An 18,095-nucleotide genomic window follows, 5' to 3' on the forward strand; every position below is an offset into this window, starting at 1 on the left:
CTGGATCCTCCAACAAACATACACTGATCAAGTCATTTACCTGGCTTCTCATTACCTAGCCAAAAAACATCAACTCAATTGTCATAGCACACAGTTGGTGATATCATGTAAGCCACAAACTTAGAGTATACATAATTCAGGAACAAGGAATATAATAGTCATAGATTTGGTTTCAGCATTAAAAGGTTGACTGATAAAAAAATGAACATATTCTTGTCACTTTCTTTGATTTTCTATGATTCCAGAATTTTCTTGCATGAACCTCAAAGAAAGTGTGAATCATTAAAAGGAGGAGAAGACTGACCTTTCGGCAAACAGCAAGCCTCACGTTGACTCCTGCTTTATGCACTAGGTGAACCACAGCCATTACATCTTTATAATTCACCACAGAGTCTGAAAAAAAAAGTTATTCATTGCATTTAATTCTGCATAACCACAGAATTAAGAACTGTCACAGTACAGAAGGAGATCATTCATCCCATCACCTGGAGCCATTCTCCTCTCTTCTCCCTATAGCCTTAAACAGTCTTCCTTTTCAGATAATATGCCAATTCCCTCTTTATTATTTGAATCCGCCTCTGCCAAATGAGGAAATTCACAGATAAGTGAATTCACAATTCGATTTCAGAAGTAGACAGCCTTGTCAGAAGCAAGGTAACAAATGTAAAAATACCACATGGATGATTGGACTTTATCTCACTCCCCTTGTAACAGCTGCTTCATAATGTCCATCTTCCTAGTCAGGACTGGCAAGCAACCAAAAATGAAGAAAAAATGGTCTGCAAGTCTGATCAAGTTCATACAAATGCTCTCGACCATGAACACTGTAGAAGAACACAGATTCAATATCCACGAACAGGACATTCCTTATATATGTTCTCAGTAGTTAGCTCAAGTACAGCAGTGACAGGGAGGTTGCGGATATGTGCTCTCAACTGGTTGAAGAATGATGCCAACCATGTGGGAAAACTGTTAACATATCTACTTTCTGTTGCAATCTATAATCTATGCACCTCTCCTGCATACACCACCGGCAGGACTAGAGAGCAGTGTATTTCACCATAATCTCTTTACAAGTGAACACAATGCCCTTCAAAACATGTTTTGAGAAAAAGAAAATCATAATTTAGCTACTTTTCCCACTTTATGGATAACTAACATGTTTGCATTATTGTGTCACGTTGCCTCAAGCAGCAATTCTATATTGGATATTTGAATCAGTCAACGATGAATTGTTTGAGTCCAGCACCTCAATCCAAACGTACCTCCAGGAAGTCACAACGTTAAGTTTCTTGTGCCCCAAAGGGAGTCTTGTGATGCAACGGTAATGTCCCTATCTCTGAGCTAGGAGGCACACAATCAGTGGTATGCAATAACATCTATGAACAGGATAATTTTTTAAAAAATTACCAACAAGGCATAGGCCCTCAATCAATGAGACAAAACACATTGGCAGTCAATTATCTCATTAATATAGTTCAAGTCTTCACTGTTGCAACAAACTCTCAATTTACCTGCTTGTAGGATTTGATGCAAGAGGTTTTTGACCAGGGACACAGTAATCAGGGAATCATTCAGCAGCATGATGAGTCCTGAATAACCCACATCCCTCAGCTTGATGCGCTGCTTGTTCCGTTCATAAACCTTATCGCACTTTAACATCCTCTCAAATATCTATCAAGGAGCAGAATTTAGACATGTTAATACTATATTTAGGTCTGAAAAGTGCAAACTGTTTGTTTGAAACTTTATAATATGAAGACAGAAATTGGATATATTTCCACAGGCCTGGGCAGTCAATGATGACCATACCATGAGTGTGGCAGACTTTGTGTGGGTGTCCAGACAGTAGGCGTTAGCAGGCTGTTTAAATGCAGAAGGAAGGACATAATTTGATTCAATCCTCAAGGCGCTAAGCGTGTAATTCTTCCAGCACTGTCTGGTGTAAATGGCTACTAACAGAAACAGAACGGCTGTGGGGCAAAGACAGGGAGGTTCCGATAGGGGAAAGAGAAGGAACCTAGTTTTTCTGGTTCTTGAACAACAGGGTATAATCTTAAAATTAGTGCTCGGTTGATCAAGCTGACGCCAGGAGGCACTTTTTCACACAAAACACGGTGGAAATCTCTCCCACAAAAAGCTGCTGAGGGTCAGGATCAATTTGAAACTGTCATGGGCAGACTTTTTTTAAGTTAAGAGTACTCACGGTTACAGAACTAATGCAGATAAAACGGGGTTAATGTACAAATCGGCCATGACCAAACAGAATGGCTCAACCGTCTTGACGGGAGGATAGACTCCTAAGTTCTTAACATCAATTACAGTACACTAATGGATAACATGATTTAAAGAAATAAACACAATTTCTTTTCTTGTTAAAACTGCTTTCACCACTAAAATCAGATGTCTTGCTGTTTAGTGTGCCATGGAATGTGACAACAGAGGGCAGATAGTTACCTCAAAAATCAGATTGCTATGACTCCTGAGGCAAATAAAGCATTGGAGATCTTGTATTTAGATCACAGATTTCTTGCTGTAATGCTCCTGTTAGTGAAATCACAGCTGATCTGTATCGCAATTATGTCTATCCACCTTGGGTTCATTATCCTCTTCTACCATAGATTTGCAAACTCTATTAATCTCAAAACTAATATTGTTAACCGAGTTTGTTTGAATTGTCTTCTAACTTTGCTCCTGAATGCCCTGACTCTGATTTTAAGATCATATCCCTTGTTCTCGATTCCCCTTCAGCCTGCTGCCCATTAAAGCAGTGAAACAAGTTTCTCTGAAACTGTTCTGCCTATTAAAAATAATAAATATCAATTACCCAATTACCTTCCAGATTTCAGGAGTACAAGTCTTTCTCTATGTGCTTTCGGCTTAGAATTTAACCTGTGAACCCTGATAACACTGTGCTGAATTCCTCCTCCCAAGGCCGTTACATCTTTAGCTTTGGTGTGACAGCTACATCTGTACTCAGTACTTCAGACGTGGGCTAATTCAGGCACAGCACAGCTACGGAAAACCTTCGCTCCTTTATAATTTAGTGCTCTATACCATTAGCATTTAAAATTCTTTTCATATTGACTACGACACTTTACTGATTTCCTTCTCATCGAGCGTGTGGTGCAGGAATTCCTGATGAAGGGCTTTTGCCTGAAATGTCAATTCTCCTGCTACTCGGATGCTGCCTAACCTGCTATGCTTTTCCAGCACCACGCTCTCGACTCTAATCTCCAGCACCTGCAGTCCTCACTTTCGCCTGATTTTCTTCTTCACTTTGTTATCCACATTTGCAATCAGTTGAGATACAGATTAGTTGCAATTCCAGTGGGATACCACTTTTCACTTCTTTCCAAATCAGTTACATATCCATTACCTCAGCTCTGTTGTCTGCTAGCTATGCAAAGTCCTAACCAAGTAAATAATTTGCTTTCAATTCCATCAGGTTTAATTTTAAGTAACTTGCTTGGCTTCAACTAATTGGCTTTCAGCTACTCTTCTAGGTCACACAGCTCCTGAGACCGGAAACATATATCCTACTCCTGCTTCTTTTACCTCTAAGATTGGAAGCAACTGAGAGTGGTTATCAATGATTTAGAGGTGCCGATGTTGGACTGGGGTGGACTAAGTCAAAAATGACAAAACCCTGTTATAGTCCAACAGGTTTAGTTGGAAGCACGAGCTTTCAAAGTGCTACTTCTTCATCAGGCGGTTGTCCTGATGAAGAAGCAACACTTTGAAAGCTAGTGCTTCCAAATAAACCTGTTGGACTATAATCTTTTGTTGTGCGATTTTTAACTGGCTTTATCAAGTCAGCCAAGTGTTCAAGACTGAGATCTTCCCAACTGAATGGGAACGAAGTGTTGTTGATCATTGAGACCTCAATTACCAAACCTAGTCACCGAATCTCAGTCAGTATAATTCTTCTTGCAAAACTTGTGTGAGATGTTTCACTTTAAAAATGCAGTCACTGAAACGCAAGTGTTTTCCAATGGTTTATCAAAAATTAAGGTCAACAAAACTTCTTTTGCATGAGGTGCATTGTCAAATATATTAGCTTATTAAGGGTGCAGAGTACCTTGAAAACGAGCTCACGCAATGTGTCAGAATACTTGCTCGTCAGCAGCAGTGCATACAGAATGTCAGCATGCCCTGGTTCAAACAGCAGCAGGTAGAGCTGGTCCCGAGCTGAACTAGTCTGAAGGAGATTCAGCAGAATCTCCAGGATTCCAGAGAGCTACAAATACACACATCCAAAATAAAAATCAGCAATCAGATCCAAATTCTGCCTGCAACAACATTCAGTGCTTATATTATTGTAGGAAGACATACAAATGATTTCAACATTTTTAGGTTTCTACTGCTTTTCATGACCAAATCTGGTCAGCGAATAACATTTCCACTGGGAATCTAGACTTTAATATTAACATGTATACAAATGCCATATTTTATCATTTTATACAAAATACTTTACTTCCCGTCAAAGAAGACTGCATTTATGTCACAAATTTCACAACCTCACGATGCTTGTTCCAAAGGGCTTTACAGCCAATAAAGTACTTATGAAATAACTTGTAATGTAGGAAAGATAGCAGTCAATTCCCACACAACAAGACTGCACAAGCAAAAAAAATGCTAACAGCTCATCCATATTGGATCATTGTTTTCCTGCTCGTTATCAGAATAACTTCATTTTTGTCCTCATTGGGACAGAAAGCACCTTGGCTAACCCCATCCAAAATGGGGTGCCACCAACAGTGGAGCATTCCCTCAAGGCCAAAGCTTCGCACAATGCAAACTCTGTCAGAATTACTTGCAGGTTTCCAAGAAATGGCATCACTTGTTCAAGGGCACTCAATGCCTGGTAGAGGAACCAATCATTGTGGACGTGTGTCGGAGTAGTGGGGGAATGTTAGAAATCATCCCATTTCTCTTGCTACCGACTCCACTTGCCACATGTGCCATCACTCACGAGTGGCCTAGATCACTCAGGAATCCTGGATGTTGCTTGGGCACCCAGATAAATGCCTGGCTGGCACTTCATTCAGTAGGCATTCCCCAAAACACAAATCTCTCACCAGCTTTCCAGCCAGCAGGTAAGACCCATTACCTAGATTCAATACTGCTCCCTGGCTTTGCGGCAGAAGATAAACATTCAAACAGATTAGAGCATATGGATGACTAAACTATTCACTCCATGTCATCCGAGTCCCCTCAGGTTCATGGCTGTTGTTGATAGATCAAAAACCTGGAATTCCCAAGCTTTCATCACTATGGATACACTTACACCACATGGACTGCAGCAGTTCAAGGAAGCAGGTCAACATCATGTTTTCCAAGGGCAGTTAGGATTGGGTAATAAATATAGTCTTGGCAGATTTGCCCATGTCACATGAAAGAATACAAAACAAATAGTTATTGTGTAGCATTTGAATAAGCTGCCTGAAAGAGCAGATGCAATATTAACTTTCAAAATGGAATTGAATAAACTCTTAAATGAGTGAAAGGTGCAGCTCTTTGGGTATGGGACAAAGGGTGTAGGATTATTAGCTTTTTAAAAAAAAATTCACTTGCAGGATGTGGGCATCAGTTGGTGACCAGCATTATTGCTCATCCCTAGATGCCCTTGAGGTGGTGACAACAACCTGCCCTCTTAAACTGCTGCAGTCCATGTGACATTGGTACACTCACAACAATATTAGGAAAGAACTTTCAAGCTTTTGACCCAGCAATACTGAAGTAAAGTTCAAAGTCAGGACGGTGAGTGGTTTGGAGAAGAACTTACAGATGCTGGCGTTCCCATGCAGCCAGCTATTTCAATTAGTGGTATGGCCACAATGAGGGAAAAGGTGAGCTTGGTTGACGTTTTTCATCTTGTACTTGTCAGGACATTTTTGCAAGACAAAGAGCTTTGACAAAATGTGTCTTTTATCACCAATACCTAAGCTCAGTATCACCAAATGACTGTGAGGTAAAGGTCTTGTGGAACAAAACAAAATCCCTCTTTTACCTGCTGTTCATCACTGATAGCAGCAATGTATCCCATGACGCTCTGGACCTCTTCCTGTATCACCCCTTTGCTGATGAAGTACTTAATTAGCCCGTACAGAGAAGCACGGATAGTCTTCACGTCATCTGCGGACAAGTCACTGTCTTTATCTGAGCTGTTCAGAGAAGTGCCAAAGAATGGGAAGCAGTCAGGTATTTCCACATTGGATTGAGGGTATTGAGATGTTGCTTAGTGTCTATAAACCATATTCATTCTTCAAATAAAAAAGGTAGCAGAGAAGAGAGCAGAACACTCTACCTGTAACACATCCGGATCACATCAAGCAAAAATTGCACCCCATATTTCTTCCTAAATAGCTTCCGATTGTCTTTGATGATTGTGGATAAGTACTGAATATGGCCTGAAATAGAAAACTGGTTACCGTTTTATGATAGACCTCAATAAAAGACAGTTGCAAGAGAGTCAAAAAGATTAGGTTTAGGATTTGCCACAAAGGTCAAAATGAGCAACTTAGAAAGCCCCCCAAAATCCATATTTGCTTAACTCCTCTCATAATCATTTATTTATACAGCACAAAAACAGGCTTTACAGAATTTAGGTGTTAAAGCAAGCATTACAACGCCATAGTAGGATGACTGCTGCAAAGTTTGGCAAAAGGGATGCACCTTCATATTACTTTCACAACATATAAAAACAAGCTTTTACACTTCCAATTTTTATAAACTGAGCAAAAATTTTAAAGTAAGGGGGTAACATATGGATCAATTGTTAAGGTAGGTACAATGTTACTTCTCAGTTTTAAACAAACATGGTGGTGATTATTTTTGTGTCCATACAATGAGGGGCATCAACACGGTGGAATTAAATCTGATGCCACTCTGGGGGACCAAAGTGAGAATCAAATATTAATGGCAAAATGTTCAGAGGGAGATGAGAGAATTACTCTACACTGTTTGGGGCAGCATGGTGGCTCAGTGGTTAGCACTGCAGCCTCACAGTGCCAGGGACCGGAGTTCGATTCACACCTCGGGTGACTGTCTGTGTGGAGTTTGCACATTCTCCCCGTGTCTGCGTGGGTTTCCTCCCACGATCCAAAAAGATGTGCATGTCAGATGAATTGGCCATACTAAATTGCCAAGTCAAGGGTAAATATAGGGTAGGGGAATTGGTCTGGGTGGGTTACTCTTCAGAGGGTCGGTGTGAACTTGTTGGGCTGAAGGGTCTGTTTCCACACTGTAGGGAATCTAATCTAATCTAAACCATAAATGTCTAAGAATGCACTGCAAGAAAAGATAGTGGAAGCAGATTCAATGCTAACTTTTAAAAGCAAGCTGAATAAATATTTTTTAAAAAGGTGCAGAGCTCAGCGAAGAAAACAGGGATAGTTGGATAGCTCTTTCAGAGAATCATAAAATAAAGTATAATTGGTCAACTGGCCTCTTTTTATGCAATTTTATTAAGTATTATGTGACAAGCTAAGAATAAAGTTATTCCTAATAAAACTACCCCAACTTTAAACTTTGTCTTATGAGAAAAATGTCCAATGTGCACTTACCATTTTCTATACCATTCTATGAGTCAAACTACAGATAATTTAATACTGCAGGGACAGCTTAGAATAATTTCCTTTTGGATATTTGGGCAATGCTTAAAGGATTGCAAACGAAATCAGTCTATAATCCAACTCCACCCTAATTAAAATAATGTTTGGCAGCCAATGATATCCAAAATTTCATTGTATATTCTGTGCAAATGTAAATCCAGTATTAAAATTATACCCATATATTCATGCATATTTATTTTGATTAAACAGTTGAAAATTGTTAGTTTCCATCTGCAAGGTAACAGAACACTTTCCTGCATCAAGCAAGGAGTGGGAGAATTGTCAGTGATAGCTTTAGTGTAAGTTCCACTCCAGGGACTTGAGCACAAATTCCCAGCAAACATTCTGGTACACACCAGGAGTCACTGGGGGATGGAGATTTGCTCCATTGTAAAAGGTAACACCTTCTGGATGAAACTAGGCTCCACCTAATTTCTTGGTGGGCCATGGAAGATTCCACTGGAGAGTTTTTAAGAAAAGTAAGCAAGTTCTCCCCGATTAGTCTTTACCACACAACTAAAACCATGAAAAAAAGATTATCTGGACATAACGTCATTGTGAGAACTTGGGAGGCAGGAAATAGCTGCTGTATTTCCTACATCAGAGCATATCTCCAGGACAAAGGTGCGTGTGTGTGTGTGTGTATTAATCTATTTCTCTACATTGCATCTCAATTGAGTTACATCCGTTACAGTGGCTGAGAAAATGCACTTGCCAATTCGGAATGGGAAATCCCCACGGCTCCAGATTCGAAAGTCAAACAGCAGATGTTGATACATCTGATGCAGGAGCTGTGTATTCTTCTCTACGTTTGCTTGTTCAATCAGTAACTGCACAGCCACCAGCATGTTCACATCCGCTAAACTATTTGGCATCTGTCACACAAGACGTTTAAAATACATTACAGTTTGACCTCCTTCAAACAGATACCCAAGTGTAAACAGAAACCATTACAAGTCAGTGTGTTATACCAGATTCCTGAAGAAGGGCTTATGCCCGAAACGTCGATTCTCCTGTTCCTTGGATGCTGCCTGACCTGCTGCGCTTTTCCAGCAACACATTTTCAGCTCTGTTATACCAGATAACAAAGTACACACTGCGAAGGCTAACTTGGCTTGAAAGCTTGCTCCTTACAACAACAAGCAGGCTTGAGCACAAGCTGGTATTTTTCTCTTACTGAATTTTGCACATATGGTGTAGCGTGAGGCAGCCTAGTGGTAATTTCACTAGTCACTCAAAACCCAGGGCTAATACTCTGGGGACATGGCTTCACATCTTATCATGGTAGATGTTGAAATTTAAATTTTGAAAAGAAATCTGGCTAATGAAGACCATTTAACCACTGCTGATTGTTTTAAACAAACAAACAAATATCTGGTTCACTTTCGAAACATATCAGCCATCCTTACCTGGCTTGGCCTATGTGACTTCAGACCCACAGAAAACTAGTGGACTCTTAACAGCCCCTGGGTCGTTAGTGATGAGCAATAAAAGCTGGCCCAGCCAGCAATGCTCACATCCCACGTATGAGTAAAGTAAAATACCCAATTCTAACCCTTTCCCACCTCTTTTGACTTCTCTTACATCTCTAAACTGTCTACCTACCTAAAATGGATAAGCAGAAAAGTCATTTACATAATTACTGGGTAACCAAAAGTTGCCATCTTTAGTCCCCATTACAAATTCCTTTCCCTTATCATTCATTCACTCTTTCTCTGGCTACTACTTTCATAGAGTTCTTTATTTGTTGTCCAAAAATTATAATACAATCACAACTACTAATGGAGAATATTTGTTTTATCTTGTAGACTTTACCTAATAAATTCAATTTTAAAATTTGTTCATTTCATGACATACCTCTTAGATGCATTAACAGCTGTTTAAATACCTGTTACATTGATTTCTATTAGCATTACACAAATTTTCTCTCAGTAATTACTTTAAGATGTACAGGATAGAGATTCCCTACCTTCTGCAGCAAGGCACCTAAAGTGGCAACTCCATGCGAGTGAAGCAGGTTCTCTTGATTGATTGGATGCCTTCTTATGAAGTGCTTTATTGTCAAGAGAAAAGTAGCTACAGGGTTCTTCTCTAGTCTGGCCTCTGTAAATCACACACAGACAATCACAGCCACAATATGTTAACACATACAGTTTATGAGAAATGAACAATTTCACTAATAGAGGAAATTAATTTCCTATATTCCTTCAATGTCTTTCTGAAAAATCTTCTGCCATTTCTCATTCCTGAAATATTTGCAAGTCCCTGGAGTTTGAATGGCCCAAATTAAATATGTTCAGTTTTTTTTAAACTGAGCTTGAGTAATGATGGTTTCACATTTAATAACTTTTATGCACTTGAACTAGAAGGCATGTGGAGATAACTGCATTTTTTTATTTTTAAGTTTTTTGAAAGATACACTGGAACTTCTTGTTTAACAAATTTCTTGGCTTTCACATGGTTCTAGGTAACTGTTGAGTTTGGTTGCTCGAATTCACTTCAGGGAAAACATGACTGTTTTCACAATTGGGTTTTAGGACCGCTCTGTTTCATACTTTACAGGCTTCCAGGTGGTTTCAGGCTTTCAATTTTGGGAGGTGCCTGCTAATGAACTAGCTGTGAAGCTCGGTTCTTCTATTTCATTAGCACATCTGTGGTGAATTCAGTATGAAACCTGATTGTCCTCTTGTACAGCAACTAGAAAACCTCTCTGTACTGTGTTTCCTGAGCAAAATACAACTGGCAAAACCCCAGACCCTGCCTACGTTTGGTGACACCTGTCTACAAAGGACAGAATGTCAGCCATTTGAACATCTGAAGGCTTATTAGCCAAAAGTGTACTTTCCCCACAAAGGTGAATTTGTGCAAATAAATCCTTTTCTTCCACTTTACCCAGCCCGTGCATTTTGGGTAATTTAGAGGGTAGATTTATATATCAAACTACATGCGTAAACCAGCTTTGCAACTTCAATAGAACAGTAATTTTGAACTTATTAAAGAATGGCTGACCTGTGTTTTTATTTTAAGTCTAATAGGATTGGTCATATTAGGAATGGGTAAAACAAACTAAATTCTGTGTGTTGTCCTGGAAATGGTATGTCTAGAGAAAGATATTGCACTCCTCCTATCTTGGTCATAACACATGGCACATGCAGATAAAGCCATTAGGATTCTTGGTTTCCACCTAGAAGTATAAAATATCAAGACAAGGAAGTAATATTGAACTTGTACAAGACTTAATTAGTCTGCAATTGGCAGTACTGTATTCAATTTGGAGTATTCACTATAGGAATGCAACAACCACAGTATATATTAATTACGATGTCAGTAGTAATGTGGGATTACAGTTATGAAGAAAGTTGTTAAAACAATCAGCATTTGATCTGAGAAGGTGGATGAATTTCAAGATAAATGACACTATTAATAGTAAGACATCCACACAAGGAGGTTACAATCGAACAAATATATTATCAAAAAGATGAATATATTTTTAGTGTGTAGCTTGTGATTAGAATGAGAAAATTCCTACCAGAAAAGATGAATTCAGAAATTTGTTTAAAAGGGAATTAAATAGTGCCTTGGAAAAAGGAGGACATTAAACAGCATAGCATGCAGCAGGTGAATGGGACTGCACTAAACAGAAAAACACAATCATCCTGAGGCCTCATTCCTGAAGAAGGGCTTATGCCCGAAACGTCGATTCTCCTGCTCCCTGGATGCTGATTGACCTGCTGCGCTTTTCCAGCAACACATTTTCAGCTCCTTTTTCCAAGGCACTATTTAATTTCCTTTTAAACAAATTTCTGAATTTGCCAGGCATAAACTGCTGTATGCATTAAAGTCAATCAGTCCTGAAATGTGATAGTAACTGTTAAATATTTCGGACAATTCTGAGATAGATGATCAGGTGTTCTAAGAATGCAAGCTCTACTTGGCTTTTTAAGAGTCTTTACTGAGGACAGGGTCAGGTAAAATATGGGAGTTAGTTATTTGCAAGTCTTTTTGGCAATAATCCCCATAAAGGTCACTACCAATGTTGTAATCTTCACAATCTTTTCTGAAAAAATATAGAAAAAGGAGAAGAAACGTTAAAATAAATGGAAGACTTGTATTTATGTAGCAACTGTCAAAACTAGGCAGGGTGACTCAGTGGTTAGCACTGTTGCCTCACAGTGTCAGGAAGGCGGGTTCAATTCCAGCCTTGGGTGATTATCTGTATAGAGTTTCCACATGTCTATGTGTTTTTCCTCTCATAATTCAAAGTTGTGCAAGTGAAGTGGATTGGCCATGTAAAATTGCCCATAGTGTCCAGGGATGTATAGGTGGATCAGCCAATGGAAATGCGGTGTTAGAGAGATGGGGTAGATCTGGGTGGAATGCTCTTCAGAGGGGCGGTATAGGTGCAATCGGCTGAATGGTCTGCTTCCTCACTGTAGGGATTCTTAAAAACCTAAAGGTATTTTAAACTGCTTTATAGCCAGTAAAAGTATCTGTTGAGGTTCAGTCACTGCTGTAATTAGGAATGCAATGTTGTATTGGTATGGGAATGTTTCAGCAGTATGTGTCACTACAGGCAAGAGAATAAATCAAAGAGTCAGCCATGATTGCTCTAGATCAAAGGAAGGAACAAGCACATTTGGACCAGTGACTAGGAAGAAAGTTAAGTTTCTGATTTATTGCAACAATTTCTATTTAAAAATTCCACTGTATTCACAGATTCATGCATAATGTGAGAACTCAAGGGCATGTTATTTTTAAATGGAAAGCCCTGTTGGCAGGAACCACTAACACTCATACAGTATGACCAATCTGAACTGCCATCAGTTTTTAAAAAAGCCACAGCCTCCTTCAACAGTTAGTCCTGCATCCACTGTTACTTTAGCGCCATCACATGGCTGAACTGAATTATTTATTAGAAGCCTTCATTCCCCACAAACCTCTCATCAGCCTTTACTTTAAATAAAAATTGACCAGCAAAGAAAAAAAAAAGTCAAACCAACAACCCCATGAAGGTTGCTAAAGTGAACTGGAAAAGACCTGATTTTTGAAAGGAAGAACCAATAGGGAGGTTTGTTTTTAAATCCTCATAAAAAAGCATTTCTCCAAAAACTACGGAATCTCAGAATAAATTAGTAGCAAATAAAAAGTAATATTTGAAGAAATATTTAAAGTCTGAAGATTTTTCACGGTATTCGGCATCAATCTTTATGAGAACACATGTTTAATATCTTCATATAAAGCAAAAGAATGCTGTGAACAAGACAAGCTTGAGGCTGTTATTTTCTTGCTGTGCCTTTATAGAAGTTGTGTAGGAGGTGCTGATGACTATGCAGCAAGTACATGTAGATGGCGGATGTTAAAGAAGTGAGGCGACTTTAAAAATTGAATCATCTTTGGGAATACAGCTGAATACCGACATTGTATGCAATCAACATATCTTCGTGATACAATTATTTTTCACTCTAGTTAGATTGCGATCGGGAAAATAAATAAACCTTTTGGATAAAATCAGATTTAAGTGACGTTTGGAAACTGAACAGCCCACTGAACTAACAAGATAAACCTGCCTCCCCTCCTCCACATACTGGATAACAGCAACTTAATTTACTCAGCTGGGAACATATGTGGATGATCTTGCTCATTTTAATAGAAAATAGATTGGGTTCAAGGGTGTGAATGAGAATTATATAAAAGATGTTAAAATGTCAATGCAATGGTTAGACCTGAACAACATTTGATGTGTTAACAATTTTTACTTACCATTAGTGAAACTTACCATTTTCACTAATCAACTACATGATTTCTGATCATTGCTTAAAAGCTTAACAAATAAAAGGACTACAAAGCATCCATCTTTTTGATTGAAAATCTTCTACACAAAGGTGCACTAAGCTTGTAAGTTAATTGCACATTGGATGAATTCATTCTGCATTGATAAATTTCTCACCGTTTCACAACTCAGCAGCCTCCTGAGGGCCTGCACTGAAAACACTAGGCAGATGCATGACCATACTGTATTGGTAGACACCAATGAATGAAACGAGTAACAAGTTAAGAGGAGACAACAATGCATCTCTCAAAGGAGGGGAAACCCAGGACAGGGGTGGGACATGCTCTTCTCCAAAGCAAAAAACTCAGAGTCATACAGTGGTCCATGCTGACCAGAATGCCCATCCACACTAACCCCATTTCCCTACACTTGGCCCATATCCTTCTAACCCTTTCCAATCCAGGTATTGGTCCAAATGTCTTTTAAATGTTGTTAATGTATCCACCTTAATGACTCCTGCTGGCAGCTCCTTCTATAAGCGCACCACTTTCTATGTAAAAAAGTTGCTCCTCAGGTTCCCTTTTATTCTGCCCCTCTAATCTTAAACTGATGCCCTCTAGTCCCCAACTCCCCAACCATGGGAAAAAGAAATTCACCCTAACCATGCCTCTCATGATCTTATACACTTCTATAAGATGCCCCCTCAGTCCCCCACATTCTAAAGAAAGAAGTCCTAGCTTGTCTAACCTCTCCCTATAACTCAGACCATTGAGTCCTGGCAATTTCCTTGTAAACTTCTTCTGCACTTTTTCCAGTTTAATAACATCCTTCCTATAGCAAGGTGAACAAAACTGAACACAATACTCCAAGTGCGGCCTCATCAACGTCCTGTATAACTGTGACATTATTTCCTAACTTACATACTCAATGCCCTGACTGATGAAGGTCAGTCTGTTAAAAGCCTTCTTCACTACCCTGTCTATATGACTCCACTTTCAGAGAACCATGCACCTGAACTCCAAGGTACCTCTGTTCTACTACAATCCTTAAGACCCTACCATTTACCATGAAACTCTTACCTTGATTTGACTTTCCAAAATGCAGGACCTCACACTTATCTATATTAAACTTCATTTGCCATTTCTCAACCCACTTCCCCAGCTAATTAATGTCCTGCTGCAATTTCTGATAACTTTCCTCACTGTCCACAATACCTTCTATTTTAGTGTCATCCGCCAACTTACTAATCATGTCTTGTACAATCTCATTCAATTCATTGATTTAGATAACAAACAGTAATGGGTCGAGCACAGAACCCTGAGGGACTCTACTAGTCACAGGCCTCCAGTCTGACACTATTACCCTCTGCTTCCTACCATTAAGCCAAATGTGTATCTAATCTGCCAGCTCACCCTGGGATTCCATGCAAACTAACCTTCCAGAGCAGCCTACCGTGTGGAACCTTATCAAAGGCCTTACTGAAATCCATATAGACTATGACTATCACCCTGTCCTCGTCAACTTGCCTTGACTAAAACTCGACTAAAAAAATTAAACTAAAGAAAACAATACTATAACCAGAGTCTTAAGACACTGCATAATCTTAATAAATAGAAAAAGGACAAGTTTTCCAGGGTTGGGGAAAGGAAGGATTTCACACTAATAACTACAAGTAGCAATGAGAAGAACAGGTCTGCAATGTGGCAATAGATCATGATAATGCATAAACCTAGCTAGATGGATCATCGATTTCAAAAGTAACATGAACTATGAAGTCTTACCAGACGCTCTAGTTGAAGGAATCACCACCCAGTCACCTTCAGCAGGGGAGGAGGCTTCAGGTGTCACAAAGTCAGAGATGCCATGATTGTCTCCATTTCTCACCAATCCCTGGCTCCCAAGATTGCTCATTTGTTCCAGCAGTGGGAAAAGAACATTCAGACCACCAGTGCAATTGATCATATCCTGCAAGATATCAAAACTTTATTATCTAGTCATAAAGACACATTTAAATTGTACAATGAGACAAGCATAATTTCAACACTTCCTGCCTGCTTCAGCAGGACAATACTAACTGAATCTCAAGCTCCAATTTCTTAACTGAGTTGCACCAGCTACTTCCATTCAATGTGCTGCGTAGCAGGGCAGTACTCTCACTTGGACTGGATGGCAGTTGAGAAGGAGAATTAACGTGGAAGAAAAATGGGGCAGAGCAAAATTTGAAGCAGTTCATACTCATGCTCAATAGTATTTTCACATTGGTGGTTACTTGATGATCTAGCAGACAAGCATTTATTTGACAACAGACATTCGCCACTTAGCAACTGTTTCTCCTAATTGCTCACAACTGCATCCATAATTGCAGTTTTAAGGATATGGCTCAAATTATTAGAAAATCTGACTTTGGTTAAAATCAGTAGAGTTTCAAACTGCCAATACAGGGTGAACCTATTATAAAATAGTCAATATGTTTAGAACATTCCAAGCAGTGGTTTGTAGCCTAAGCCATTCGCAAACAGTTTGGGCCACTGTCCTGATTGGGTCTGTCCATTCGGTTTAGGTGTTAGGGACTCAGTGTTGGTTGCCTTCAGGAATCATTTGGAAGTTGAGTCATAGAATCAGAGAGATGTATAGCACAGAAACAGACCACCTCGGTCCAACTCGTCCATGCTGACCAGAAATTCTAACTTAATCGAGTCCCATTTACCAGCATTTGGCCCATATCTCTCTAAACTCTTCCTATTCATATACCCATCCAGATGCCTTTTAAATATTATAATTGTACCAGCCTCCACCACTTCCTCTGGCAGCTCATTCCATACACGTACCACCCTCTGTGTGAAAAAGTTGCCCCTCAGGTCTCTTTTAAATTTTTCCCCTCCCACCCTCAACCTATGCCTTCTAGTTCTAGACTCCCCCAGCCCAGGGAATATACCTTGTCTATTTATCCTATCCATGCCCCTCGTGATTTTATAAACCTCAATAAGGGCACCCCTCAGCCTTCGGCGCTCCAGGGAAAACAGCCCCAGCATAGTCAGCCTCTCCCTATAGCTCAAACCCTCCAATCCTGGCAACACCTTTGCAACTCTTTTCTGAACCATTTGAAGTTTCACAACATCCTTCTGATAGGAGGGGAGACCAGAATTGCACCCAGTATTCCAAAAGTCCCAGGGATGTCCAACAACAACCAATTATTGTCAGCCCCAATGGGGTATTTCTACAACATTGGTTTTGCCTCCATGTGGTTGAAGGAAAAGGTTATGGTAACTATACAGGGGTTGGAAAAAGTGAGGGGAGTAAGCAGAGGGAATGGATTGTTCATTAAGGAGTTATTTCAAAACATAATTTAAAATCATCTACCGTATGCACCACTCCATTTCCAGTACATTTTCAGTTTTGCAGCATTTCAGATCCAGAGAAAGAATGATTTAAACTTAATTAAGTTTAATAATTGTATCAAATGTCTGTTTTTCTAATGCAAAATCTGGATAACTGTCACTTTCTCAATAATAACTGTGGTCAATAATTCAACTGACTAAAATACCTTAATGTCCCAGTTGACAACTTTATGCCCAGTCAATCTCCCGTGAAGGAGATTTGGAGATAAATCGAGGCAGATGGGACTTTTGCAGGCCTGTAATAATGCAGAAAATATTTATAGCATTTAGTTTTGAAATACTGAGCTGTAAAATAATCTCATAGCATTAGGAACTTCAGAACAAAACACTGAGTCGCCATTCCTTCTTCATCTTGGAGCAAAATTCTGGAATGTTCTTCCTAAAAGCACAATGGAAGCACCTACACCACACACACTGCTCAAGGCAGCAACTCATGTCTGAAAGGTATTTTGGGTTGAGGAATAAATGTCTACCCTGGCAGTGGTGCTTATAACCCAGTGACTTTTCATATACATTAAGAAAAATCGAAGTAATGCAGATGCTGTAAATCTGAAATAAAATGGAAAATGCTATAAATACTCAACAGGTCAGGCAGCATCCATGGAGAGAAAAATAGAGTTAACACATAAATTTTATGAGTTTCTCTTTCCATTAATGCAGCCTGACCTGAATACTTCCAGATTTATGCATTTATTTCGAAAGTAGTTGCTGGTTTGAAGCCACCTCAAGAGTGAGGGTGTAAACAGCTCTGAAGCCGAACATTGGTGTCAACTCCCTGGATTAAGGATAGCAAATTGAACCAAGTTTCCATTCTCCAGCACTCTCGTGAATTCTGCAATTGCAGACATCCACTGGACATTTTACAACTTTCCATGCCTTCGCCATAAAAGTGTCTGCTGCTCAGGAAAGGGGTCTGGCAACTTAAGGGATGCGTTACCATAAGCATCCAGTACCAATGGGATCATGACCCATATCAGGATCAACAACTTCTGGAAGTGGCAGTACGCAAAGACAAAGAAAGGAAAATCTTAAAAACAACACGATAATCCTTAAAGATTATGGGTTTAGATCTACTTACTTTTGGTGTATAATGCAGAAGCAGCTTACTTGTGAGGTCTGTAATCTCAGACTCCTGAGATTTCAATGGAGAAATGCAGTTTGGACCTGTCACCAGGAAAAAAAAACATAGGTAATTTTTTTAAAGAAGTCCCTATCCAATATTTCAGGCAAAACCTTGCCATGGTATGAACTACATTCAACATTATCAACCATATCTGGACGGTATAGCATTGCCTTCTCAAAAACAATTAG

General features: G+C 39.4%; 1 protein-coding gene across 4 annotated transcripts in view; it reads right to left on the minus strand.

The window, feature by feature from the left end:
* The window catches only part of nbeal1 (neurobeachin-like 1), a 234,448-nt gene that overhangs the window by 54,395 nt on the left and 161,958 nt on the right, over nt 1-18,095 (minus strand). For all 4 annotated transcript variants that reach the window (XM_087988827.1, XM_087988828.1, XM_087988826.1 and 1 more), the window contains 10 exons: nt 17,863-17,948; nt 16,931-17,020; nt 15,168-15,351; nt 9,586-9,719; nt 8,332-8,491; nt 6,311-6,413; nt 6,014-6,167; nt 4,082-4,240; nt 1,515-1,674; nt 305-393 (listed from right to left, as the gene is read on the minus strand). In XM_087988827.1, the coding sequence (XP_087844953.1) occupies nt 305-393; nt 1,515-1,674; nt 4,082-4,240; nt 6,014-6,167; nt 6,311-6,413; nt 8,332-8,491; nt 9,586-9,719; nt 15,168-15,351; nt 16,931-17,020; nt 17,863-17,948 (1,319 nt within the window). The remainder of the gene's footprint in view (nt 1-304; nt 394-1,514; nt 1,675-4,081; nt 4,241-6,013; nt 6,168-6,310; nt 6,414-8,331; nt 8,492-9,585; nt 9,720-15,167; nt 15,352-16,930; nt 17,021-17,862; nt 17,949-18,095) is intronic.

This window comes from Chiloscyllium plagiosum, unplaced genomic scaffold (assembly GCF_037043375.1).
Source record: "Chiloscyllium plagiosum isolate Xiang-an unplaced genomic scaffold, Cpla_swu_hap1 HiC_scaffold_7, whole genome shotgun sequence".
Lineage (NCBI taxonomy): Eukaryota > Metazoa > Chordata > Chondrichthyes > Orectolobiformes > Hemiscylliidae > Chiloscyllium > Chiloscyllium plagiosum.